Source organism: Manacus candei, unplaced genomic scaffold, assembly GCF_025592945.1.
Source record: "Manacus candei isolate 608988 ecotype Guabito, Panama unplaced genomic scaffold, ASM2559294v1 h1tg000076l, whole genome shotgun sequence".
Classification (NCBI taxonomy): domain Eukaryota; kingdom Metazoa; phylum Chordata; class Aves; order Passeriformes; family Pipridae; genus Manacus; species Manacus candei.
Window position 1 is genome coordinate 391,408 of NW_026138124.1, and position 26,995 is coordinate 418,402.

At 53.7% G+C, this 26,995-nt stretch overlaps 2 protein-coding genes across 2 annotated transcripts; both read right to left on the minus strand.

Moving 5' to 3' along the window:
- Nucleotides 1-6,144: 6,144 nt before the first annotated feature.
- LOC127480908 (Ig-like V-type domain-containing protein FAM187A) lies at nucleotides 6,145-7,446 on the minus strand. The gene has a single exon (XM_051809606.1). The coding sequence runs from the start codon at nucleotides 7,216-7,218 to the stop codon at nucleotides 6,286-6,288; it is 933 nt and encodes a 310-aa protein (XP_051665566.1). The 5' UTR covers nucleotides 7,219-7,446; the 3' UTR covers nucleotides 6,145-6,285.
- Nucleotides 7,447-8,756: 1,310 nt separating this feature from the next.
- LOC127480907 (C1q-related factor-like) lies at nucleotides 8,757-16,856 on the minus strand. Its single transcript, XM_051809605.1, is given in 2 exon segments — nucleotides 8,757-10,364; nucleotides 15,970-16,856. Coding segments are annotated over 2 exon segments (969 nt in total). The 5' UTR covers nucleotides 16,759-16,856; the 3' UTR covers nucleotides 8,757-10,184.
- Nucleotides 16,857-26,995: the final 10,139 nt, after the last annotated feature.

Consider the following 26,995-nt stretch of genomic DNA (forward strand, 5'->3'; position numbering starts at 1 on the left):
GAGTGTTTGCGAGAGTGTCTGAGTGTGTCTCAGTGTATCTGAGTGTAAGCGAATGTGTCTGGGTGTGTCTGAGTATGTCTGAGCGTGTCTGAGTGTGCAAGTATGTTTGCAGGTGTGTCTGAGCGTGTGCGAGTGTGTCTGAGTGTGTCTGAGTGTGTCTGAGCGTGTCTGAGTGTGTCTGAGTGTCTGTTAGTGTATATGAGTGTGTGTGAGTGTGTGCGAGTGTGTCTGAGTGTGTCTGGGTTTGCCTGAGTGTGTCTGAGTGTGTCGGTGTGTAACTGAGTGTGTCTGAGTTTGTGCGAGTGTGAGTGTTTCTGCGTGTGTCTGAGCGTATCTGACTGTGTCTGAGTGTCACTGAGTGTGTCTTAGTGTGTTTGAGTGTGTGCGAGCGTGTCTGAGTGTGTGCGAATGTGTCTGAGTGTGTCTGTGTGTGTGCAAGTGTTTCTGTGTGCACTTGAGCGTGCCTGAGTATGTATTCATGTGTCTGAGCATGTCGGAATGTGTTTGAGTGTGTGCGGGTGCGTGTGAGTGTGCTTGAGTGTGTCTGAGTGTGTCTTAGTGTGTGCGAGTGTGTCTGAGAGTGTGCGAATGTGTCTGAGTTTGTCTCTGTGTGTGCAAGTGTTTCGGTGTGTGCTTGAGCGTGCCTGAGCATGTATTCATGTGTCTGAGTGTGTCAGAATGTGTTTGAGTGTGTGCGGGTGCGTCTGAGTGTGTGCGAGTGCGTGCGAGTCTGTCTGAGTCTGTCTCAGTGTGTCTGAGTCTGTCTTAGTGTGTTTGAGGGTGTGCAAGTGTTTCTGTGCATGCTTGACCATACCTGAGCATGTATTTATGTGTCTGAGCGTGTTGGAGTACAGTTGAGTGTGTGCGGGTAAGTCTGAGTGTGCTAGAGTGTGTCTGAGTGTGTCTGAGTGTGTCTGAGTGCGTGTGAGTGTGTGTGAGTGTGTCTGAGTGTTTGCAGGTGTGTCTGAGTGTGTCTGAGTGTGCCAGAGTGTGAGTGTGTATGAGCATGTATGAGTTTGTCTAGCTGTGTGCCAGCGAGTCTGAGTGTGTGCGAATGTGTCTGAGTGTGTCTGTGTGTGTGTGCAAGTGTTTCTGTGTGTGACTGAGCGTGTCTGAGCATGTAGTCATGTGTCTGAGCGTGTCGGAGTGTGTTTGAGTGTGTGCGGGTGCGTCTGAGTGTGCTTGAGTGTGTCTGAGTGTGTCTGAGTGTGTCTTAGTGTGTGCAAGTTTGTCTGAGTGTATGAGTGTGTCTGAGTGTGTCTGAGTGTGTGTGAGCGTGTATGAGTGTGTCTGAGTGTTTGCAGGTGTGTCTGAGTGTGTCTGAGTGTGTGTGAGCGTGTGTGAGTGCGCGTGAGCGTGTATGAGTTTGTCTAGCTGTGTGCCAGCAAGTCTGAGAGTGTGCGAGTGTGTCTGAATGTGTCTCTGTGTGTGCAAGTGTTTCGGTGTGTGCTTGAGCGTGCCTGAGCATGTATTCATGTGTCTGAGTGTGTCAGAATGTGTTTGAGTGTGTGCGGGTGCGTCTGAGTGTGTGCGAGTGCGTGCGAGTCTGTCTGAGTCTGTCTCAGTGTGTCTGAGTCTGTCTTAGTGTGTTTGAGGGTGTGCAAGTGTTTCTGTGCATGCTTGACCATACCTGAGCATGTATTTATGTGTCTGAGCGTGTTGGAGTACAGTTGAGTGTGTGCGGGTAAGTCTGAGTGTGCTAGAGTGTGTCTGAGTGTGTCTGAGTGTGTCTGAGTGCGTGTGAGTGTGTGTGAGTGTGTCTGAGTGTTTGCAGGTGTGTCTGAGTGTGTCTGAGTGTGCCAGAGTGTGAGTGTGTATGAGCATGTATGAGTTTGTCTAGCTGTGTGCCAGCGAGTCTGAGTGTGTGCGAATGTGTCTGAGTGTGTCTGTGTGTGTGTGCAAGTGTTTCTGTGTGTGACTGAGCGTGTCTGAGCATGTAGTCATGTGTCTGAGCGTGTCGGAGTGTGTTTGAGTGTGTGCGGGTGCGTCTGAGTGTGCTTGAGTGTGTCTGAGTGTGTCTGAGTGTGTCTTAGTGTGTGCAAGTTTGTCTGAGTGTATGAGTGTGTCTGAGTGTGTCTGAGTGTGTGTGAGCGTGTATGAGTGTGTCTGAGTGTTTGCAGGTGTGTCTGAGTGTGTCTGAGTGTGTGTGAGCGTGTGTGAGTGCGCGTGAGCGTGTATGAGTTTGTCTAGCTGTGTGCCAGCAAGTCTGAGAGTGTGCGAATGTGTCTGAGTTTGTCTCTGTGTGTGCAAGTGTTTCGGTGTGTGCTTGAGCGTGCCTGAGCATGTATTCATGTGTCTGAGTGTGTCAGAATGTGTTTGAGTGTGTGCGGGTGCGTCTGAGTGTGTGCGAGTGCGTGCGAGTCTGTCTGAGTCTGTCTCAGTGTGTCTGAGTCTGTCTTAGTGTGTTTGAGGGTGTGCAAGTGTTTCTGTGCATGCTTGACCATACCTGAGCATGTATTTATGTGTCTGAGCGTGTTGGAGTACAGTTGAGTGTGTGCGGGTAAGTCTGAGTGTGCTAGAGTGTGTCTGAGTGTGTCTGAGTGTGTCTGAGTGCGTGTGAGTGTGTGTGAGTGTGTCTGAGTGTTTGCAGGTGTGTCTGAGTGTGTCTGAGTGTGCCAGAGTGTGAGTGTGTATGAGCATGTATGAGTTTGTCTAGCTGTGTGCCAGCGAGTCTGAGTGTGTGCGAATGTGTCTGAGTGTGTCTGTGTGTGTGTGCAAGTGTTTCTGTGTGTGACTGAGCGTGTCTGAGCATGTAGTCATGTGTCTGAGCGTGTCGGAGTGTGTTTGAGTGTGTGCGGGTGCGTCTGAGTGTGCTTGAGTGTGTCTGAGTGTGTCTGAGTGTGTCTTAGTGTGTGCAAGTTTGTCTGAGTGTATGAGTGTGTCTGAGTGTGTCTGAGTGTGTGTGAGCGTGTATGAGTGTGTCTGAGTGTTTGCAGGTGTGTCTGAGTGTGTCTGAGTGTGTGTGAGCGTGTGTGAGTGCGCGTGAGCGTGTATGAGTTTGTCTAGCTGTGTGCCAGCAAGTCTGAGAGTGTGCGAGTGTGTCTGAATGTGTCTGTGTGTGTGCAAGTGTTTCTGTGTGTGCTTGAGCGTGCCTGAGCATGTATTCATGTGTCTGCGCGTGTCGGAGTGTGTTTGAGTGTGTGTGGGTGTGTCTGAGTGTGCTTGAGTGTGCCTGAGTGTGTCTGAGTGTGTCTTAGTGTGTGCCAGTGTGTCTGAGTGTGTGCGAATGTGTCTGAGTGTGTCTGTGTGTGTGCAAGTGTTTCTGTGTGCGCTTGAGCGTGCCTGAGCATGTATTTATGTGTCTGAGCATGTCGGAGTGTGTTTGAGTGCGTGCGGGTGCGTCTGGGTGTGCTTGAGTGTGTCTGAGTGTGTCTGAGTGTGTGTGAGCGTGTATGAGTGTGTCTGAGTGTTTGCAGGTGTGTCTGAGTGTGTCTGAGTGCACCAGAGCGTGTGTGAGTGCGTGTGTGAGTGCGTGTGAGCGTGTATGAGTTTGTCTAGTTGTGTGCCAGCGAGTCTGAGTGTGTGCGAATGTGTCTGAGTGTGTCTGTGTGTGTGCAAGTGTTTCTGTCTGTGCTTGAGCGTATCTGAGCATGTATTCATGTGTCTGCGCGTGTCGGAGTGTGTTTGAGTGTGTGCGGGTGCGTCTGAGTGTGCTTAACTGTGCCTGAGTGTGTCTGAGTGTGTCTTAGTGTGTGCGAGTGTGTGCGAGTGTGTATGAGTGTGTCTGAGTGTGTCTGTTTTAGTGTGTTTAGCTGTGTGCGAGTGAGTCTGAGTGTGTGCGAATGTGTCTGAGTGTGTCTGTGTGTGTGCAAGTGTTTCTGTGTGTGCTTGAGCGTGCCTGAGGCATGTATTTATGTGCCTGAGCGTGTCAGAGTGTGTTTGAGTGTGTGTGGGTGCGTCTGAGTGTGCTTGAGTGTGTATGAGTGTGCCTGAGTGTGTCTTAGTGTGTGCGAGTTTGGCTGACTGTATGAGTGTGTCTGAGCCTGTCTTAGTGTGTTTGAGTGTGTCTGAGCGTGTGAGTGCACGTGAGCGTGTATGAGTTTGTCTAGCTGTGAGTCTGAGTGTGTGCAAGTGTGTCTGAGTGTGTCTGTGTGTGTGCTAGTGTTTCTGCGTGTGACTGAGCGTGCCTGAGCATGTATTCATGTGTCTGAGCGTGTCAGAGTGTGTACAGGAGCAGTTCCCAGCTTCCAGCACCCGTGTGACAACTCCAGTCCGTGCTGGGGTGGTTTCTGGGAGGGCTGGGGGTGTTACAGTGTGATGGGGGAGGCACGTTTGGTTCTACTGGGGGATTTTTAGGGGTTAAGAGGGGAAGGCAAGGAGCAGTGCTGCCAGGTTGGTGGCTGTGTCCCTCCTGGCCTGCACCAGCCCTGGGCTCAGCACCCAGGGCTTGGCTGGTGCCTCCCTAGGGGTTCTGCAAGGTCGTGTCTGGGGGCTGAGTTTGGGGGCAAAGTCCTCAGGGAGAGTCAGGGCTGAGGCTGTACGGCGGATTAGTGGGATTGGAGAGACCTCCAGGCTTTAGGATGCTAGCCCTGTTACCTGCGAGGTGAATGCCCTTCCCTCCACCCCTGCACGTGGTCCGGTGACCCCGCAAGGAGCACACACAGACCACCAGGGAGGGAGGGACGAAAGAGGAAGTTTATTGTGGGGTTGGGGTTTATAAGGCTTTTAGGAGGGTCAAAGGGGACCAATCACAAGTTCAGGGTCACATAGAAAAAACCATCAGGTAAAGGGTCAACAGCCAATAGGAAGGGGTTAACAAAGGACCAATGAGAAACACCTCAGGACACCTTCCCAGGACACCTTGTGTGAGACAATAGCTTCACAGGGGGTGTCGGGGAGAGGGAGACAGTGACACTGCAGAAAATACAAAAAGCCATTTTGAAACATGTTTAAACCACAGTAAAAACTTCTGTTTCTATAACATTAGAGCTGTTTTCCTCACCAGTCCATCTCTGACAGGACTTTTTCCATCCTGCGTATGGCAAATCCATTGCCACAAGGCTGTGTATCAGGGGTTAATTATGCTGATACGTTTGGTCTGTGTTTGCCCCCGCCACCTGTGAAAGTTTTGCTCCTTCCCTGCCAAGTTATGGGAAAACAAGCACTGATAAACAGGAAAGTTGTCCTTGAAGAGAGCTTCTTGTATAAACTGTTTTAATTGGTGTTCTGTGATTGGCTAATTGTCCTCCAAGGTCACTTGAAGGAGAGATTGAGGAGGAGGAGGATGAAGTAGCGCCCCCAGACTCAATTAAGAAAGACCCCCAAAGCAGACTGCGTGTGCGCTGGGATTTCCGAAGTTCTCACGCGTGCGCAGAAGAGATGCACTTACATAACCGGGAGGTGGGACTGAGGGCTTCTGGCTGGGCGGTGCTGGCCACGCCTGGGAGGTTGTGGTCAGTCAGTTAATTGTATAAAAGCAGACAGTGCTTTCTTGGAGGGAGCTAGCTTTACCTCAAGGACAACGTTGCCTTTGGCGGGGATGCCTGCCAGTTTGTGAACTTACTGACTCTCCAAGGATGCAGCTTCTGCTATGGGTAATTATAGGCATGCTAGGTCGGTAAGATAACTTTATGGGCAACAGCTGGGTAACTGGGGAGGTCATGCTGGGGGCTTATTTTTCTCCTCCTTCCTCCCTTTTGGGTTTGTTAGTTTTGTTGGCCACCTCTTGGTAATAAATATTGGATTTTGTTAAGCTTTTAGCGGTGTCATGGTTTCAAGATTCGATATGTTTTGAACCCTCCCTAATACAGGCTGCCTCCATGTGTGGATCATATTGGGGTCAGGCCGGCGCTCTGGGTAGGTGTGTTGCCCTTCAGGGACCCAAACAGCCGTACTCCACTCCTCTCACCAAGTGTGGGAGGTGCTGATTGTTTCCTGTAGCTCTGTCCCTTCCTGTCACATCCCTTCCCTGGCTTTGCTCCTGGTGTCATCACTGAGTGTTTGGCTCATCCTCATGAGTGCATATTGTGTCCCTGTAGCCACCCCGGGCTCCCTGGGGGGGCCCTGGAGCCTGGAGCAGGCTGAGGAGCTGCCCTGCCCTGGCCTGGGAGAGGGGTCCATGCTGCCCCTGTGGCCTTTAAGCTTTGCCTCAAACATCAACTCCCAACTCTGTGCTGAGTTGGGCGAGTTCAAAACAGCCCCAGAAACAGAGATGTTTAATCACCAGGTTAATTTGAAAAATATATTTCCTTTGAAAAGTCAAAAACAAAGAAAAAACAGTCAGAACACCAGAGATTTCCAACAGGAGGATGATCCGAGGCATCCAAGTGCCCTGCAGAGGAGACGCTACAACCCGGCCGGTTTCCTGAGTGCCCACCAGCAGCAGTGGCCCAGGTGGGCGAGGAAGAAGATGCCGGTGATGACGGCAAAGCTGATGCCCATGGCCCTCATGATGAAGATGGACTCGGGGCCACGCCGGTGCTGAGCCGGGAAGGTGATGCTGAGCGAGAATCCCGCCATCATCTCGCTGTCCCTCCAGCAGAAGTAGGTGCCCCTGTCGCTCCTGCGCACCCGCAGGATGTGCAGGTGGTTCCCATGGTCGATGAAGACCCTCATGCCCTTCCCAACACCCACGAGGTACTGGGAGCAGTAGAGCCAGACCGAGTCCTTGTCCCAGCCCATGGTGTGCTCCAGGCAGGCCCCTGGGCACGTGATCACCAGGTCTGTTTGGGATGGGGACACGGGCTTCTCCCCAAACTTGTAGATGATGTTGGAGATGGACTGGACTCCCTCCTCAGGCACCTCCTTGGGCGGGCACAGCGCCAAGCAGCTCCGGACGGCCACCTCGGGGCTGCGGAGGCACAGGAGGCACGGGAAGCGCCCTTCCTTGGAGCCGCACGGGTAGTGCCCAGAATCCCTCACCTGGGCCCGGAACATGATGAGGCTGAACATGCGGATGCTGAAGCGCTTCAGCAGGTCGCTGCCTGCGTGGACGTGGCTGGAGTCGAGCACCATGGTGCCATTGAAGTCCATCAGCACCGTGGTCTCGTGGCCATGCAGGTTCTTCTGGAAGTACCAGATGACAGAAGAGACCTCCTCGGGCTTGCACTTGCAGGGCAGCTTGAAGGTCATGTCTGCCAAGTAGGCGACGTTCTCAAATGTCAGGAAGGCGAGACATGCCATCTTCTTGAACACATCCCCTTTCTTCTCAATGGCAAAGGCCTGGAGGACATCAACCAGGCAGAGGAGGATGGTGGCTCCCAGCAGGCTCGGCCCCATTGCTCCGGACCGGCTCTGCCCCAGCAGAACTCACCCAGCCCAGCCAGAAATGTGCTGGGAGCGACCCCCCTGCCCCGGGACAGTCTGGCCTCTGTGACACCCACTCTGGAACCTTCCTACCCTCAGCAGCTCTGGAGAACTGTCACCTGTGTCCCTGGACATGAGGGGGCTGTGATGGGAACAATGGAACTGCAGCCATCTTATCACAGGGTCACAGAATGGCTTGGGTTGGACAGGACCCTAAAGATGATCTCATCCCAACCCCCCAGAGTAGAGGACGACCATCCCCTCCCTCACCCCCCTGGCCACCCCTCTTTTGATGCACCCCAAGGATGCACTTGGCCTTCAGGGCTGCCAGCGCTCACTGTTGGCTCATGTCCAGCATTTCCTCCACCAAAACCCCCAAAGTCCTTCTCTGCAGGGCTGCTCTCAGCCCTTTTTCCAGTCTGTGCTGATGCCTGGGATTGCCCCAACCCAAGTGCAGCCCCCTCCACTTGGCCTTGGTGAACTTCATCAAGTTCTTGTGGTCCCACTTCTCAAGCTTTTCCAGGTCACCCTGGATGTCCCTAACCTTCTGTCGTGTCACCTGCCAGTGTGCTGAGGGTGGGCTCTACCCTCTAGTTCCTTAAAGGAAACCTGGGGCCAAGCTGATGAGGAACCTGGTCTGACTGTGAGAGTGGGGTGAGCAGAGCCAAACAGAGCCCCCTCGGGTCACTGGAGCCACCATGGCAAAGGGGCTTCGGTCCCAGCAGTGTCAGCCTGGGGGGCGGGAGTGGGACTGTCGGAGCAGCTCCGTGACGGGAGACACAGAAGTTTCCTGAACTTCCAGTCCTGGGCTATGTCACATGCTGGAGACAGTGCTCAGTGTGCAATGATTCCTGCAAGGCACTTCAATAACCCAAGACTCCCTTGTGCATCTCCCGGGCAGCCTCTTAACCCACAGCCTCCCCTATGGCCCTGCACCCCACCCGTGGGCCCCCAAAGGCCCTCTCGGAGGGCTCTGCAACTCCTTTACGCCTTCAAAGCCCCTCTCACCGAGCCCTGCCCCCTCTCCGTGCCCTCACGGCCCCTCGTACACACATTTCAGCCACTTACAGGCTCCCACTCTCCCCCACCGCACCCCTCCTCGGCCCCGGCTCTCTCAGATACTGCGACTCCCCTTTTCCCGCCGCCGGTTTTAAATTGGTCGCGAAGCCCCGCCCCGCGCCCTGATTGGCCCCGCTTTGCCTCACAACTCCCCATTGGCCGCGCCCCGAGTTGCCTCATGGGAGCTGCAGTCCCGCGGCCGCGTGAGGCATCATGGGAGCTGTAGTCTCACCGCTTTCTGCGCCCCCTGCCGGCGGCTCCCGGCACAGCGGTGGGCCAGAGCCCCGGGGGTCCGGGAGGGTCCTGGAGGGTCCCGGGACCCCCGGGCTGGGGCTGTGGCCCTTTTACTCGGGGCTGCGGCCGACAGCCCGGCCCCACCACCGCCTCTACGCCTGCAGCTGGGATCAGTGCCAGGGAACAGCACCCGGACCTACCAGGGTTTGGGGGACACACACACACAACTGGGGACACACACACACCTGGGGGACATGGACACACACACACACCTGGGGACAAACACACACCCCTGGGGACACACATACACCTTGGACACACACACACTTGGGGACACACACACACAGGCTGGGACACACACACACCTGGGGGACATGGACACACACACCTGGGGACACACATACACCTTGGACACACATACACCTAGGGGACACACACACACAGGCCTGAGACACATACACACCTGGGGGACATGGACACACACACCTGGGGACACACCCATACCTGGGAGCACACATACACATCTGGGGACACACACCCCCACTCACCCACCCCTGGGGAACACCCCCACGCATCGGGGGGATACTCGCCCCCACCCCCATGTTCCCAGGGCACCCATCCTCTGACCCCACCACGGCCACTCTGGATGCAGCCGCTGGCCCCGAGCACCTGCTGTCACCTCTAATTGGGTCACATCCTGCCCACACCGAGGCAGCAGGGACGGGCATGTGTGCCCGAGGGTCCCAGTGCTTCTGTGTGGCCTGACCGTGTCCCCCTCTCACAGTGGCAATGCTGTGTCCCCTTCATGAGGCCACCCAGCCTCTAGGGACAGGGACATGGCAGTGGTGGCACCCCCAGCGTCACCAGTGGAGGTGGCAGAGGGGCCACAAGCACTTGGAGCCAGGGAACCCTTCCTGTCTGGGCTTGGATGAGCTAAGTGGGGTCTGGGGGAGGGTGGCAGAAGAAACCCGTCCCCATGGTGGGGGACACCGGGGACACAGACAGCAGATGGGGAGAGGTCACAGCTCTGCTTTACCATGTTGTTGCCCCAGGAGGGGCAGACTGGCAGCTCCCCCCGTCCCCCAGTGCAGCCCCCCAGCCCGGGGCCGTGTGGGCACTGCATGTCTGTACATCAGGACCACTCTGCCAGACTCCCGGCACCGCCCCAGGGAGGGGGGGAACAGCAGGGATGGGGCACCGGGGGACAAGGGGAGGATCAGCCGGGGGGGGGGTTGCAGTAGGGCAGTGCAGGAGGTCCCCCAGCCTTTTTGCCACCCGCCCAAACCCTCTGTAGCCCCAAGCCCTCAACTTAATGGGCCTCCCCAGCTACAGAGTGACTTAATGGGAAAAGGGGGCTTTGGGGCGCCATGGGAAGCCGAGAGCACCAGGTGGGAGGGGATCCATGGGCTGGACCATGGCAGGGGGATGCTGTGGGGCTGGGTGGGAGCAAGAGAAGGCCATGGGGGCTGTGGGGCAGCAGGGAACCATGGCCCAGGGATGCTGTGGGGATGGGGATTTGGAGGGTGCCGTGGGGCTGAACCGCGGCACAGGGATGCTGTGGGGCTGGGGGTTCAGGGGGTCCTGGGGGCTATGCCGTGGGGCTGGGGGGTCAGAGGGGTGCCGGGGCCGATGCCGTGGGTCCAGGCTCAGTCCGAGTAGATGATGAAGCCAGAGCAGGTGCTGTACTCGTTGTTGTTGCCGCCGTGGACTTTGCCCCCATCCAGCTTGATGAACACCTCGTCCCCCGCGTCGAGGTGCAGGATGACGCTGTTACTCGCGTAGTCGTAGTTCTGGTCGGCGTCCTGCGCGATGGCGCTGGACAGGACCTGTCCAGGGGACACCGCGGGACTGGCTAAGGGCACGCCACAGCCCATGGGGCCCACGGGACACTCTGGTCCCAGCTCACCTGCAGCCAGAGGGCTGCACCCCCCTGGATCCGCACCCATGGGTGAACAGGTCTCGCATGGGTGAGGCTGCTCCGGGCATCCCCCAGAGCCTCTCCCTGACCTGGTGGGTACAGATAAGGGACCACGGCTCTGAGTTTGGGTGGGGAACCATGGTACAGACATGCTGCTGTGGCATTTGGAATCAGATGCAGGACCACAGCTCTGGGTTCTGATGTGGGACCACAGCTCCGACATGGGACCCCAGTCTGGGTTGGGATGCAGGACCAGACATGGGACCATGGCACACAGACAGGACCCTAACTCAGGATTTGGATGCAGGACCCCAGCTCAGAGACAGAGCCCCAGATCCAGAGTCAGATGTGGGACCACATCTAGGACACAGGACCCCAGCTCCCAATTCAGATGTGGGATCACAGCTCCAACATGGAACCTAGATCCAGGTTTGGTTGAAGGACCCCAGCTCAGACACAGGACTCCAGCTTCGGATTTGGATGCAGGACCATGGCTCAGACACAGGGCCCCATCTCTGGATTAGGATACAGGACCATGCCTGGGATGCAGGACCCCATCTCCCAGCCCACTGAATCCCACACATCCCTCAGTGCTTCCCACGAGCTGAACAAGGACCACAAGCGTGTGGCAAGGGCTGAGCTCAAATCCCCCCCAGATCCCCCCCTCACATGGACCCCAACCCGCGGGATGCTCTCCCCACAGAGCTCTCCTGGGAGCCGGGATGTGCTGGGATGTAGAGAAGCAAGATTCAGGATGGGAACAGTTCCAGGCATGGAGAAAAGCATACAGCAATTGGCAGGACTTTCATATGGACTTTACTGTTATTATGTGGTTTCACTGTATTCATGCTACGCAGTGCACAACTGCACATGCCCAGGCTTCCTCCTCCCCCTTTTGCCTGTGCCCTGTTCTGATTTGCTCCCCCATTTGTCTGTCTGATAGCCCACCCGATGTTCTGCCCCCTTTCCCTGGCGGGACGGTTAAGAATCGGGCGCACGCCTGAATTATCAAATCTGCTTGCACCCTTCCTCGTGTCCTGTCCCCTCCTCCCTTCGGACCGCGACACTGGGAGGTGCCGGCAGAGCCAGAGGAGCCGTCACCGCCTGGAGAAGCAGCTCCACGGCTGGACCCGCTGCCACTGCAGAATTCTTTGGGTAATCAAATCTCTGCCGGCGCCTCGCGGAGAGATTGCGGCGCTGGGTGACAGTGACAAGGCGGCTGCTGAAATGCAGAAGTGCTGCGCTGGGAGAAGGTGCCGCTAATTACAGCCGACCAGAATCAGCTCTTAATTGGCTTGTGCTGGGCAGGCAGGCACCGGGGTCTGGGAGCAGTGGGAACGGGAGGGCTGTGCCCACGGAGTCCTGTCCTTTGCCTCCAGGACAGGGGTCCTGGAGTCTGCTGCTCCTCGGGGATGCAAATGCACCAACCCAAGCCCACAGGCAGTGATGGTGTGGTCAGATGCTGTTAACTCTGGAACCTATTGATGGCCCAGCTAGGGATCCCACAGGATTTGCTCTCATCCCGCCCAGCCTCATGCCACCACCAGAACTGTCACTCTGTTCAAAGCCACCCTGTGTCTTCCCCGCCACCATGAGTGTCCCTGGGAAATCTCCATCTGTCACAGCACTGCAATCTCCAGGGGACGCTGCCTCTGCCAAGGAAGAGGAGAGGGGGAAGAAGCAGGAGAAACAGGAAAAAACAGGTTTGGTGCCAGGTTCTTGCCATGGTCCCCCCCCTGTGGCAGCCAGAGCCGTCCGGTGCCATCTGTCTTCCCTCTTTAAGAAGCTGCCTTGTCACTGCTTGCCTGCCTGTGATAGTTTCACTCTAGGCCTTCCTGGAGACCAGCTTGTAAACAGGAAGGAACTAGGAAGGTGATCACGGAAGTATTCCATGCTATTACATAACTTGAGGTATAAATAAAGCCAGTGGAAGGGACCTCGCTCTCTTCCTTTCCAGCGAGGTTCGAGAACGGTGGGTCCCTGTCTCGGTCTTGCTTATCTAGAGCTGAGGCCTAGAGTGACAGCTGTTATCTGCCACGCGTGAGGGGAGAGTGCTGGGTCATGTCCAGCCATCCTGCTTCTCTCAAGGGAAGTGGTGAGATTTTGCCAATTCTTCAGTTTGCTGGTTACCAGATTTTTAGACTGTGTAGACTTGTTTTATTTTTGTCCCTTTTTGTCCTATTTTGTCCTTTTCCCTTCTCCCTCCCCCTCTTCCCTTTTAGGAAGCTATTTAGGGTTTCTGGGGTTATAGTATATAATATTCTCACAATATATATCTGTTTTATATGTAAAATATATATATTTTTGCTATAGCTTTGGCTGCTTGGTTCGTTTTTTACTTCCCTCTCTGGAAAGCAGGCCTTTGTTGTCAAGTTTCGGAGACTTGGCGGGAAGCCAGCTCGAAACTTGTACACTTCCCTAACCAGGGAAGATAAATGGCAGTGCTGGGCCCAGGCTCCTGGCACCGCGCTGGCGCAGAAGAGGGGGCTTCCACCCACCCCCGATGGCCTCACCCCCCTTGTCCTGCTCCGTGCCTCAGTTTCCCTGTGGCACAGCCATGGGGTGGGAGCCCCGGGGGTGACACAGCCCCAGCCCCGACTGTGCTGTGCCCGCTGCCCCTGACCCCGGTGATGGCGCTGGGGGTGTCCCTGGCCCTGGGGACACTCTGGGGTGGTCTCCAAGGGGGTGGGCTGCACCCAAGGGCTTTCTGAGGGCGACGAGGGGCAGTGGGGTGCTCCCATGTCTAGGCAGAGCCACTCACGGTGACACCTGGGGCCTCGGGCACGTCGTGTGCCCCACATGCCATGGCCACCATGGCCTGGGACCCCAAAGGTGTGGCAGCAGGTGCTCCCCAGACTCCCAAATGCAGTAGCAGGTGCCCCTCAGGATCCCTGGGCACGGCCCTGGGAGCCCTCCAGGATCCCCAGACATTGTGGTAGGTGCCCTCCCAGCACCCCTGGGCACAGCAGTGGGTGCCCCCCTCAGACCCTCTGGGCATGGCAGTGGGTGCTGCCCCTCAGATCCCCTTAGCCCAGCACTGGGTGCCCCTCCAGGCCCCCTGGGCACGGCAGTGGGTGCCCCTCAGGGCCCTTGGGTGCAGCAGCAGGTGCCCCCCTGGCCCCCCAGGCAGGGCAACGGGTGCCCCCAGGACCGCTTGGCAGGTCCCTGTGTGCCCTTGGGGACTGTCCCCACTGGGGTCTCCTGGGGCTGTGCCCCTCCCTGAGCCATGGACGGCCCTCACCCCACCATGGGGACTCCAAAGCCACCTGGTGCCACCTCCCTGTCCATCCATCTGTCTGTCCATCCATCTCCCCCCTCCCACTGCCCCTCGCCTCAGCTACGGGCTAATACAAAAAATAAATAATGCTAATTAACCACCAGCAGCAGCTCCCCTGGCTCTCATTAACTCTAGCCCTGACACAAGGGTGATGGGCTGCCCCCAAATCGGCAGCACAAGAGGAAATTTGGGGGGCCCCCCACATCCTGACTCCCTCCAAAGGTGCCAGATCAACGCTTATCCGCCAGGCTCCCCCAGCTTGCCAGGGACAGGGATTTTTTGGCAACAAACCCCTAATTAACCCCATCTTTTTAATTATTTGGGGCATTTTTGGGGGGAACTTTGTCATAGATACCGTCACGGCGATGCCCTGTTAGTAATTAACAAGCAGTTAATTAAGCTGCATCACCCGCCCAAGTGAGGCTCCTCTCGACGAGGGGCTCCCCAGCTCCTGGACATTTATCCAAGAACATCGATATCCCCCAGAGCTGGGGGGTGGGGAGGTTTGGGGTGGTCCCCAGATATGTTTTAGGGGAGGCAAAAGGGTCAAAGTGAGTTTTTGGGGTGCTCAGTTCAGAGTTACACGGATGCTGCTTGGGAGGAAGAGCCAGCAGTGCCAAGCAGTGCTGGGATACCCCAAAATTTGGGGCTGGATGGTGGGAGAAGACAAAAAAAAAATCCCAATAAAAGGAAATTTAAGCTGTATGCATGGAGAAAAGCTGCCGAGCAGCTCCTGTTCCTGCTCGGAAGGGCTCAGAGCCGAGGGATGAAGTGCAGTGGCTGTGACAAGGCTCCTGCCTACCCCCACCTCCTGGCTGCTTTTTGAGGTGAAAACTCAGTTTTGGGTTAATTCGGGGTCCCACATCCTCGGGACAAGGAGGCACCGCAGGGGGTGATGCCGAGGGAAGCGATGGGAAGCGGGAGCGGGGTGGGATGGGATGGATCCTGGCAAGGGTGCTGGGCTGTGGTGACATCCAGAGAATGGAGCTCGGGTGACAGCTCGGGGGTCACAGCCACATCTTGTCCCTCGAGTCGTGGCCGGGGGGGCACATGAGATGGGAAAGGAGCGCCTGGAAATGCAGGGAGGCAAGGCTGAGTCTTGGGTTTGGGGGGTTCAGCTGGATGGAGTCGGGGGGATGTGGGAGCGGGGAGGGGGAAGGAAGGATGTGTGTCCTCCCGGTGTCCCCACACAGCCTGGCCAGGGGTGGGGACATCTCCCCTGGCACAGCAGCAGCAGAACCAGCTCTGGGCTGGGGGTGCAGCCCCCCAAAAGCGGGGCAGGCACTGCCCCCCTTGAGACCACCACAGACATTGTCCCTGCCCCCCCCCCAGGGACCCCAGCGGGGACAATGGCACGGCCAGGGGGGGCAGGGCACCCTGGGGGTGCTGTGGGGATGTCCTAAGGTACCCCAAGGCACAGCAGGGCACATCTCTAGGGCCAAGGAAAGGACTGAGGGACACTTGGGGACATGACAGGGTGGGTGGTGACTGTCCCCAGTACAGAGGGGATGGGGGACAGGGACGGGGCACCCGGGGGAGCATGTTTGGGGATGGGAGGGGGATGGAGCTCTCTCTGGCGGGCACTTGGAGCACATCACTGTCCCTGGGAGAAGGATGGGGCACCCCAGGTGTGCTCCTTTGGGGCAGCGAGTAGGACAGGGCATCCCAGGGGTGCACCCAGGGCCCATCACCGGGAGAAGGATGGAACATCCTGAGGGAGCATCTCCGGGGCTGGGAGAAGGATGGAGCACGCTGAGGGCTGGCAGCAGGACAGGGCACACCAGGGGTGCACCCAGAGTCCTCCATGTCCCCGGGAGAAGGACGGGGCACCCCAGGGGTTACGGATCCATGGGCAGGAGAAGGATGTGGCACCCTGGAAATGCACCCAGAGCCCATCACTGCCTCCAGGAAAGGGACAGAGCATCCTGGGGTCACATCCCTGGGAAAAGGACAGGGCATTCCAGGGTGCAGCCAGAGCCCATCTTCACCCCTGGGAGAAGGATGAAGCACCCCAGGGGTGCATGTCTGTGGCTGGGAGAAGGATGTGGCCCCCCAGGGATGCACCCAGAGCCCATCATTGCCACTGGGAGAAAGATATGACACCCTGGGGAGACATCCCTGGGGCTGGGAAAAGGAGGGGGCACTCCGAGGAAGAATCCAGAGCCCTTCTCCAGTGCTTGGCGGGGGCAGTACCGCTCCTGTGCCTGCGGAGGGAGCCGGGACGGGCAGCCCTTACCTGCCCGTTCTTGCAGAGGTCTACCCACATGCTGGTGCCGTCGCTGCCGCGCATGAGGACGTGGTAGGTGAAGTAGGTGCCGGGGATGGCGCAGGTGAACTTGCCCGGGGCAGCGTCGTAGCTGTTGCCCAGGTTGGTGACCACGTCGTCGAACTTGAGCACCTCGTAGCCCTCGTGGGGGTTCTTGAGCCCGGCGTAGAAGGCGACTCTCGCCTCTGTGCTGTAGGTGGCTGCGCTCACCGCAACCGTAGTCCCCGGCCCCGGCAATCCCAGCGGTCCCGGTCTTCCCGCTTCCCCCCGCGCCCCCGGCGGCTCTGGTTCTCCAGGCGGTCCCGGCGGTTCCGGTTTCCCCGATCTGCCCTGTTCTCCTTGCGGACCTTGCACCAGCGTGGAGGGCGGCGGGAGGGGGCCGCGCTCGGCGGGCTGCGGGGGGGCGGCGGGGCCGTAGGGCTCGCAGACGATCCGGCAGGTGCCCAGCATCTCTTAGCGGCCGTCGGCCCCGGCGGAGCTCACCAGCACCGGGATGAGCACCACCAGCACCATCACCATCCCTGCCGCGGCCGCCAGCAAAGTTTTGCGGCCCAGGCTGAGCCGCCGCCCGGCCGGGGTGCGCTGGCGCCCGGGGGAGGGAATGGTGCCGGCGGGGGGGGAGCAAGGCGGCGGCGGCTTCGTGACCTCCGCTGGCTCTGGTGCGCCCCGAGCCGCTCGGGACGCGCCCGCCCCGAGCCGCTCGGGACGCGCCCACCCCAACCGGGAAACGCCCACCCTGCCATGGACACGCCCATCCATCCCCGGACACGGCCGTGGTCGCTGATAACCACGCCCTGGACACGCCCCTGCCACGCCCACCCGCGACTGCCGGTGCTCCGTGGGAAGGGAAACTGAGGGGGGGGTGGATGGACTCTAGATGCCACCCTGACGCCCCCACCTAGCGCTCGGGCCCCCTCGGTCACCCTGGGCCACTGTCCCCATGCGATGCCATCCCCAGCCCCGAGCACCCTCCAAACTGGGGACACCCCTGGAACCCCTCACCTCATCCTAACCCTAACTCTAACCCTGTCACGGGTGACAGCGGGTCTGTCAGCACCTTGGCACATACTGACGAAGCAATAGATGTTGACCAGATCAAAGTATACCCCTGAGATGGACTGAAAGAGAGGACTGAAAATGGAGGCCCTGATCCTGACAACATACTGATGCATCCTGAAGAAGCTGTCCTGTGGGAACAGAGAACACTGTCTCATGAGAACAGGAGCACTGTCTCATGAGAACAAGGACCTGTTTTGAACGAGAGTGGTTGGGAAGAACATCAACATGAGAGAAAAATAAGAGCAGGTGCTCGGGACTGTTGTGGGAAAGAACTGGGCTGTTTTGAGAAAGAGCAAAGTTGTGGTGAGAAAGTAGAGTTTAGAAAATGCACCTATTAGCTGTAAGAATTCTGGTGTGAAAGTTTGAACTGTCCTATCCGTGTGCATTACGTGTGTTCAAAAAACTGTACTTAAGGGGCTGCGCAGCAGCCCCGGGTGGTTGTCCCTGCTTTTTCCTTGGAATAAATTTTGCTGTAACCTTTTTTGTGTCGCTTTGGTCGTTCCGACATTATCAGCGACATCTGGCGACGCCGACGTGATCGCAACGTTGAAGACGGATTTATCTCCAATTGTGGAGCTGCCGTGACTTCCTCCTAGAGGGGAAAGAGCAGAGGATTTTCTCTCCTAGAGGGAGATTGGACCTGTGGGGCGAAGCACAGGGGGAACGGAGCCCGGTGTAGCTTGAGAGCGGGGAGTTCCCGCGAAACGGTCCGGACCTGAACTTTTTGACCCTCATTAGGTAAGCTAACGGGGGTGCCACCGGGGACTATATTTTAACAATGGGACAGCACATAATGAAGGAGGAAAGTGTAGTTCTATCTACGTGGAAATCCCTCCTTAACCGAAAGAATGTCAAGGTTGCTGAATTTAATTTACGACGTGTGCTGTTATAGTACTGAAAATGAGGCTTTGAAGTTACTACGTTAAGTTACATTTCATGTGTTTGCCTAACCCTTGCTCCGTGAGACTTTGAAAGATTTAGAAGCGTACGGGAGGCAACAATCTATGCAATAATTCATATAAGAACTAAAACTCTGAAACGCAGTTGCCCAGAAAGATAAGCAGGTTGCCGATGTAACAAATTGTCCTTGAACTACACCTCCAAGCAAAAAATGCAGAAAAATTTAATAATTTACTCCCGGAGACAGAAAAGAAATCAGGACCTCCCCCCCCTCCATTACCACTGCTGCAGAAAAAGCAGTTTTTCCACCAGATAACTCCACCGAGAAAACAACTAAGAAAAGAAATCCAAGTCAAGATTTATAAGTGAATGGAGAGGGACAGAGATAAATTAGAACAACGGGGGCTGGGCAGAAAACAAGATAGCAAAGCCCATCCCTGTATAAGCCTTCGAACTCAAAAGTCAGCATCTACCTCCTTTTCTTGCTTATTCACAGCCTGAGTTACCTATTTTTTGTTCATGTATGTCCTAGTTAGGACAGCTGAGATCAATTCATCATGGTGGGTGTAACCCAAAACTGTATTCTATAGCCTTCCATGTCATTTCCCAGAAACTAGACTATTGTTGTCAGTAGACTATTCGCACCCTCTGCCCATAGAGCCTGACTCCTCAGGCTATAAACTAGGTGTTAAGAGGCCTGTGAGATAAGAAGATGTTTCTGTCCTCACACCCTTTGTGGAACTCCCCGCCCTGAGGGGAGCACTGAACATTCCTGCCTGAACTGGAGGATATATAATCTTGGAGTTTTGGAACATTTTTCAACCCACTCGTGGGATCCAGGGGACGGCTGCATCTCATCGCTCTCAACCAGACTTAGACCACCACTGGACTGCGATCACCAGTTCTGGCCAGACTGCAGCAGCTCTCCCACCAGCAGGTTCTTCCCCTCTCCCTTTACTTTGGACTCAAACAGGGCCCAAGGAACACCACTTTGTTCAGGCCCCAGGGCACTGGGTTATACATTTGGGTTTTTGTGGGTTGAGACCAATTGTTGGTTTGTATTATTGTACTTACTGTATCATTTTAATAAATTGTTATTCTGACTTATAATCTCTCCTTTGAGTTGAGTTCATTCCCCCTGCTAGTTAACTTTTAAACCAGCACATTTTGGCGCCCAAACGTCGGGCAGAGAGAGAGAAGTCAGAATCACAATTTCATTTTAAGCATTTGTCTATTTGAATATAGAAACTCCCTGATCACCATGTTGTTTGATGCACTCACATGGATGTTGTATTTAAGCCTGTTCATATTTCCACAGATGGGGTATTATTTGCCTGTTTTGATGCTCTCTTTAAGACCAGGGAGAGGGATCCAAATTGCTTTATTAGTATATTATGTTTATGTCATTCTAACATCAGAAGCAATGAGTTTCATTGTAAATGTGTATTCAGTCCTGTTTGCCTGTCCTGGTTTGGGTTGCTACCTCTGGGGCCTCATTAAAAATCGTACCCAGCTTTTTGGGGGAACAGGGGTGGATGGTTTCCAGCCTCCCACCTCCTTCTTCCCCTTCAGACCTGCTACAACAGTTTTTGAAAATATTGAGTTCCCTTTTGATGTTAAGGACAGCATAATGTTATTGTTAGTGTTGCTCTGTCTGCTCTGTACTGTGTACACCATGTTTAGGGTCAGAAAAGTGCCTTTTAGGGAGGTTGGTTGGACACCTGCCCTGGGAGCAGATAATGCTGAGTGGCACGGGAAGTGGGACGACATCAGCCAGTATTTGGAAAAGTTTTCTCCTCCAATGATCTGGAAATTCACCCCTGAACAACTGCAGGATCCTGTTAGCATGATAAGACTGGTGAAGGAAAAATGCTCTGGCAGCTCCAGAGATGGCCAGCTCACAGCAACCTGCTGGGCCCTGGCCACTGCCTACCGGGCACTGCTTGACATGATACAGCACTGTCAGGGGGAGGAGAGAAGGACCAAATCCGCAGACACCACGTCCACCCAAACCACAGCTGAGTCAGAGGGAGAAAGAAATAAACCAACCAGCACCGTGTCCACACAAACCATCGAGGAGCCAGAAGAACAAACAAAACCAATAGCAGTCGCCCCTGTCCAGAAAAGGAAATCAAAGACTAAATCAGTTCGCATAGCAAATGATGACGAAGAGGCGGGACCTTCACATCCACCGGAGGAGACAGAGCCAGAAATAATCACTCGGTCCCTATCCCTGGGTGAGCTACGTGAGCTCCGGAGAGAGTTCACACGACAGGCAAACGAGTCCATTCTGACCTGGCTGCTCCGAATCTGGGATGCCGCAGCTAACGATACGATCCTAGATGGGAGTGAAGCCAGACAGCTGGGATCCCTGTCTCGAGATGTAGTCATTGATCAGGGGATTGGAAGGAGGCAGGAAACTCTCAGCCTCTGGCGGCGACTGTTGTCCAGTGTGAGGGAGAGATACCTTTGCAAGGAGGACCTCCACGTACAGCAAGGACAGTGGAACACGATGGAACAAGGTATCCGGTGCTTAAGGGAGTTAGCTGTACTGGAGATAATCTTTTCAGAGGATGAAAGATTCCCTAAGAGTCCAGATGGTGTACAGTGCACCTCCCAAATGTGGTTAAAGTTTGCACGACTCGGGCCAGAAATGTATTCCCGCTACTTAGCAACGCTGCAATGGAGGGAGGGAGAGGACAAGGTGGGAGCATTGGTTAGCAAACTCAGGATTTATGAAGACACTGTCACCGCCCCATTACGAGCCCACGTCTCATCTGTGGAAACCAAACTGGCTGAACACGTCCGAAGCCTGGAAGAGAAAATTGAAGAGGGACACCAGAAGCTAAGAGAAGAGATTAAGGAAGGGATTTTCCATATCTCGCCAGGACAAACAAGAGTCTCTGCTATCAGGAGCCAGCGTCCCCCAGCTAAGGAGAGAAGGTATACTCCACGTGGCGATCTATGGTTTTACCTCCGTGAGCATGGAGAAGATATGAGGAAGTGGGATGGGAAACCCACCTCTTCCTTAGCAGCCCGGGTACGTGAACTGAAAAAAGGAACAAATACCATAAAGAACTCTTCAAGGGTAAACGTTGCTCCAGTCTCTCGTGGGCAAGACTCCAGACGGTACAGGAATGATCCTCTTGAAGGGACCTCCAGGTCATACCCACAAGAAGAGCACAATGAGTACCATGACCAGGACTAGGGGTGCCCTGCCTCTAGCCAGGTAGAGGAGAGGGACAATCGAGTCTATTGGACTGTGTGGATTCGGTGGCCTGGCACATCAGAGCCACAAAGATATAAGGCTTTAGTGGACACTGGCGCACAATGTACATTAATGCCATCAAGATACGTAGGGGCAGAATCCATCTCCATTTCTGGGGTGACAGGGGGATCCCAACAGCTGACTGTACTGGAAGCTGAAGTGAGCCTGACTGGGAAGGAATGGCACAGACACCCCATCGTGACTGGTCCAGAGGCCCCGTGTATCCTTGGCATAGATTACCTGAGGAGTGGGTATTTCAAAGACCCAAAAGGACTTCGTTGGGCTTTTGGCATAGCTGCTGTGGAGACGGAGGGAATTAGACAGTTGAACACCTTGCCTGGTCTCTCAGAGGACCCCTCTGCTGTGGGACTGCTGAAGGTTGAAGAACAACTGGTACCGATAGCCACAGCAACAGTGTACCGTCGGCAATACCGCACCGACCGAGACTCTGTGACCCCTATACATAAGATGATCCGTGAACTGGAGACCCAGGGGGTGGTCAGCAAGACTCACTCACCCTTTAATAGCCCTATATGGCCAGTGCGTAAGTCCAGCGGAGAGTGTTGGCTGACGGTGGATTACCGTGGACTCAATGAAGTCACACCACCCCTGAGTGCTGCTGTGCCGGACATGCTGGAGCTCCAGTATGAGCTGGAGTCCAAGGAAGCCAAGTGGTATGCCACCATTGACATAGCCAATGCCTTCTTCTCCATTCCTTTGGCAGCGGAGTGCAGACCACAATTTGCTTTCACTTGGAGAGGTGTGCAGTACACCTGGAATTGACTGCCTCAGGGGTGGAAACACAGTCCCAGCATTTGCCATGGACTGATCCAGACTGCACTGGAAAAGGGTGAGGCTCCAGAGCACCTACAGTACATTGATGACATCATTGTATGGGGGAACACAGCGGGCGAAGTCTTCGAGAAAGGAGAGAAGATAATCCAGATTCTCCTAAGAGCCGGTTTTGCCATTAAACGGAGTAAGGTCAAGGGACCTGCTCAGGAAATTCAGTTCCTAGGAGTGAAGTGGCAAGATGGACGCCGCCTAATTCCAATGGAGGTGATTAACAAAATAGCAGCCATGTCCCCACCAATCAGCAAGAAGGAAACACAGGCTTTCCTAGGCGCTGTGGGCTTTTGGAGGATGCATATCCCCGAGTATAGTCAGATTGTAAGCCCTCTCTACCTTGTGACACGGAAGAAAAATGATTTCCAGTGGGGCCCCGAACAACAACAAGCCTTTGAACAAATTAAACAGGAGATTGCCCATGCGGTAGCCCTTGGGCCAGTAAGGACAGGACAGGACGTGAAGAACGTGCTCTACACCGCAGCCGGGGAGAATGGCCCTTCTTGGAGCCTCTGGCAGAAAGTGCCTGGGGAGACCCGAGGACGACCGCTGGGATTCTGGAGTCGGGGATACAAGGGATCTGAAGCCAGCTATACACCAACTGAGAAAGAGATCCTGGCTGCCTATGAAGGAGTTCGAGCTGCCTCAGAAGTGATCGGCACCGAAGCGCAGCTCCTCCTGGCACCCCGACTACCAGTGCTGGGCTGGATGTTCAAGGGAGGAGTTCCTTCCACACATCATGCCACCGATGCCACATGGAGTAAGTGGATCGCTCTGATCACGCAGCGAACCCGGATAGGGAATCCTAATCGCCCTGGGATTCTGGAAATTATCACCAATTGGCCCGAAGGTGAGAGTTTCGGACTATCCTCTGAAGAAGAGGAGGAGAAGGTGACACGGGCTGAGGAGGCCCCACCATATGACAAGCTACCTGCAGATGAAAGGCGATATGTGCTCTTCACGGATGGCTCCTGCCGCATTGTAGGGACAAACCGAAAATGGAAGGCAGCTGTATGGAGTCCCACACGGCGAGTTGCAGAAGCGACCGAAGGACAAGGTGGGTCAAGTCAGTTTGCAGAGCTTAAAGCCGTTCAGTTGGCTTTGGATATAGCTGAACGAGAGAAGTGGCCAAGACTCTACCTCTACACTGACTCATGGATGGTGACCAATGCTCTGTGGGGATGGCTGGAGCGATGGAAAAAGGCCAACTGGCAGCGCCAAGGGAAACCCATCTGAGCGGCGGAGATGTGGCAGGACATCGCTGGCCGGGTAGAGAAGCTGAGTGTGAAGGTCCGTCACGTAGACGCTCATGTAGGCAAGAAACGGGCTAATGAGGAGCATCGTAACAACGAGCAGGCGGACCGAGCTGCCAGGATTAAAGTCTCTCAGGTAGATCTGGATTGGCAGCACAAAGGAGAATTATTTCTGGCTCGATGGGCCCATGACACCTCCGGTCACCAGGGGAGAGATGCAACATACAGATGGGCTCGTGACCGAGGGGTGGACTTAACCAAGGACATTGTCTCACAGGTCATCCATGACTGTGAGACATGTGCTGCCATCAAGCAGGCCAAGCGGGTGAAGCCTCTATGGTATGGTGGACGGTGGTCAAAGTACAGGTATGGGGAAGCCTGGCAAGTTGACTACATCACGCTCCCCAAAACCCGCCAAGGCAAGCACTACGTACTGACCATGGTAGAAGGAAGCACTGGATGGTTGGAGACATACCCCGTGCCTCATGCCACTGCCCGGAATACCATCCTGGGCCTTGAAAAACAAGTCCTGTGGCGACACGGCACCCCGGAGAGAATTGAGTCTGATAATGGGACCCATTTCAAGAATGGCCTCGTAGACACCTGGGCCAAAGAGCACGGCATTGAGTGGGTGTATCATATCCCCTACCATGCACCAGCTGCTGGAAAAGTTGAGCGGTGCAACGGACTGCTGAAAACCACCCTGAAGGCACTGTGTGGGGAGACTCTCAAACACTGGGAGCTGCATTTAGCAAAGGCCACCTGGTTGGTCAACACCCGAGGTTCCATCAATCGAGCTGGCCCTGCCCAATCAGAACTTTTGCATACTGTAGATGGAGATAAAGTCCCCGTGGTACATATGAGAGGAATGTTAGGGAAAACTGTTTGGATTAGTCCCACCTCAAGCAAAGGCAAACCCATCCGAGGGATTGTTTTTGCTCAAGGACCTGGTTTCACCTGGTGGGTAATGCAAAAAGATGGGGAGACACGTTGTGTACCACAAGGGGACCTAATTTTGAGTGAGAATGGTCTGTAATGTTTCATTGTATATATATATATAGATAGATAGATGTATATAGTTTTAAAGGGATATAGTTTTTAAAGGGGGTTAATTTGGGCATGACATGGATGGCATAGAATAAGGGGTGGATAATGTCCTAGTTAGGACAGCTGAGATCAGTTCATCATGGTGGGTGTAACCCAAAACTGTATTCTATAGCCTTCCATGTCATTTCCCAGAAACTAGACTATTGTTGTCAATAGACTATTCGCACCCTCTGCCCATAGAGCATGGTGGGTGTAACCCAAAACTGTATTCTATAGCCTTCCATGTCATTTCCCAGAAACTAGACTATTGTTGTCAATAGACTATTCGCACCCTCTGCCCATAGAGCCTGACTCCTCAGGCTATAAACTAGGTGTTAAGAGGCCTGTGAGATAAGATGTTTCTGTCCTCACACCCTTTGTGGAACTCCCCGCCCTGAGGGGAGCACTGAACATTCCTGCCTGAACTGGAGGATATATAATCTTGGAGTTTTGGAACATTTTTCAACCCACTCGTGGGATCCAGGGGACGGCTGCATCTCATCGCTCTCAACCAGACTTAGACCACCACTGGACTGCGATCACCAGTTCTGGCCAGACTGCAGCAGCTCTCCCACCAGCAGGTTCTTCCCCTCTCCCTTTACTTTGGACTCAAACAGGGCCCAAGGAACACCACTTTGTTCAGGCCCCAGGGCACTGGGTTATACATTTGGGTTTTTGTGGGTTGAGACCAATTGTTGGTTTGTATTATTGTACTTACTGTATCATTTTAATAAATTGTTATTCTGACTTATAATCTCTCCTTTGAGTTGAGTTCATTCCCCCTGCTGGTTAACTTTTAAACCAGCACAATGTACTAATTGGCTGTTTCAGTCTCACAATGTGTGTAAGATAAAACACAGAAAAATATGCAACAAATCAAGTTTGGTGTCATGGAAGCCTGAAGACGACGATCCCTACCGGGGGGTGGAAAGAAAAGGGGGGGCAAAAAACTGCCTTCTGATATTTCTGTTAATTCTTGTGTTAACTGTAGTGTCTGTGGAATGTAGTTTTGTGAGCTCACAATATTATTGTTACTGTGTGTGTGTATGTGAAGAAACAAAGTTCTTTGCCAGGAGAAAAAGGAAAAAGAAAAGTAAAAAGCCTTCCCTTGAAAAGATTCAGCCTTGCCAGGGAAAGAAACAGAGTGTATTTCACATGATAGAGATGGTCTGTTGCTTGGTAACTTAGCAGAAACTTTATTCACTCCCTCAGAGTTGGGAGGAGAATCAAAATATCCTGCTTTGTAGAAATTGCAACTTTGTAACCTTCTGATTGGAGAAAGAAATTGTCTTACAATTTCATAATATAGTCTCACTAACTGTTTTCTGAAGTTGTTCATTAAACTAAGCAAAATTGTTTTAAAATACATACATAAATGTAATGGAGAAATAGAGTTTTTAAAGTAACTGCTGATAGACAACTGCCTGTGATAAGAAAATTCCAGTGTGTGTGGGGGGAGTGATTCTCCGGCAGAGCTTTAAGCACAGCTGCTCTACCTTCCCTCTCCCCCCCTGCTCAAACAGCTCTGTAAACATTCTTTTGTTGCTTCTGTATTTTACAGATAGCTTTAAGGTAGATTTTTTTTTTGGTGGAATACCTAGCTCAAAAATATCTTATTTGACAGGGGCAGTTTTTGCCAGAGCAAAAAGGGAAAAATAAATAAACTGTTTCTAGCTGGAAGTTTCCACCTTTGTGGAAAGAGAGATAAAATCTAAAGATATAATACAGGAAACTGCCTAACAACAGACAGTGTTTCAAGTTTAAACTGCATCTGTCCTAGTCCCTGTGCTAAGCAGCAGAGGTGTGTCACTGTTATCAGGTGACAAGCTTAAACCAGAACTTTTGCTGCTTTGCAAGGTGTGCATTCTGGATCCCCTGGTATACTCTTATGAGCAAAACCCTAGTTTAAAGCAGCCTGAGTGAGTTTTACTGTGGCTTTATGTAAATTGCTAAAGTTGAGAGCTACTTTAAGAGTGTTAACTTCTTAAATACACGGATGTAAGTTAAACTGTTACACCTATTTTGTTTAAATAAGATGCTTAAAGTTTTCACGCATATCCCAGAAAAATATATAAATATCAGCAAAAATTCAGAATTAGCTGCTTAGAAATCCTAGTTGATCATATCATTTCAGAGGCTGGATGAGACTGCTTAAGTTTTAAAAAGACATGACTGTTCTCCAGTTTCATTTTTTATATTCAGAGAGGCAGGAATCTGCCCTATGAATTTGTGAATCCTGTTCAAATCACAAGCCATGTGTGGCTTGATAATAGAAAAGTAAAAGATACAAAACTATATTTAATCCAATTATGCAACTGAGACCTTATAAAAATCAGTAATCCCATCCTCTGAAAGATTTCCATATGCTGAGATTTTGAACAGCCAATTGTTTCTTCATAATGAAAGCTGCTATTTGCTTTTATTGAAGTTACAGTAACCTTCCTGAAATTCAGTGTGTTTTACTTTACAATAGGAGAGAATTTTTCTGCAGTACAACATGATAAAATGCTGCTCAAAATGATAAAAGCAAAGTAAAAGGAAATACAGAAGTTAGAGACCTAAAAAGATGAGCAAAAACTAAATG

Coding starts and splice junctions, on each gene's coding strand:
- LOC127480908 (XM_051809606.1), bottom strand. CDS start 7,218: ATGGGGCCGAGCCTGCTGGGAGCCACCATCCTCCTCTGCCTGGTTGAT.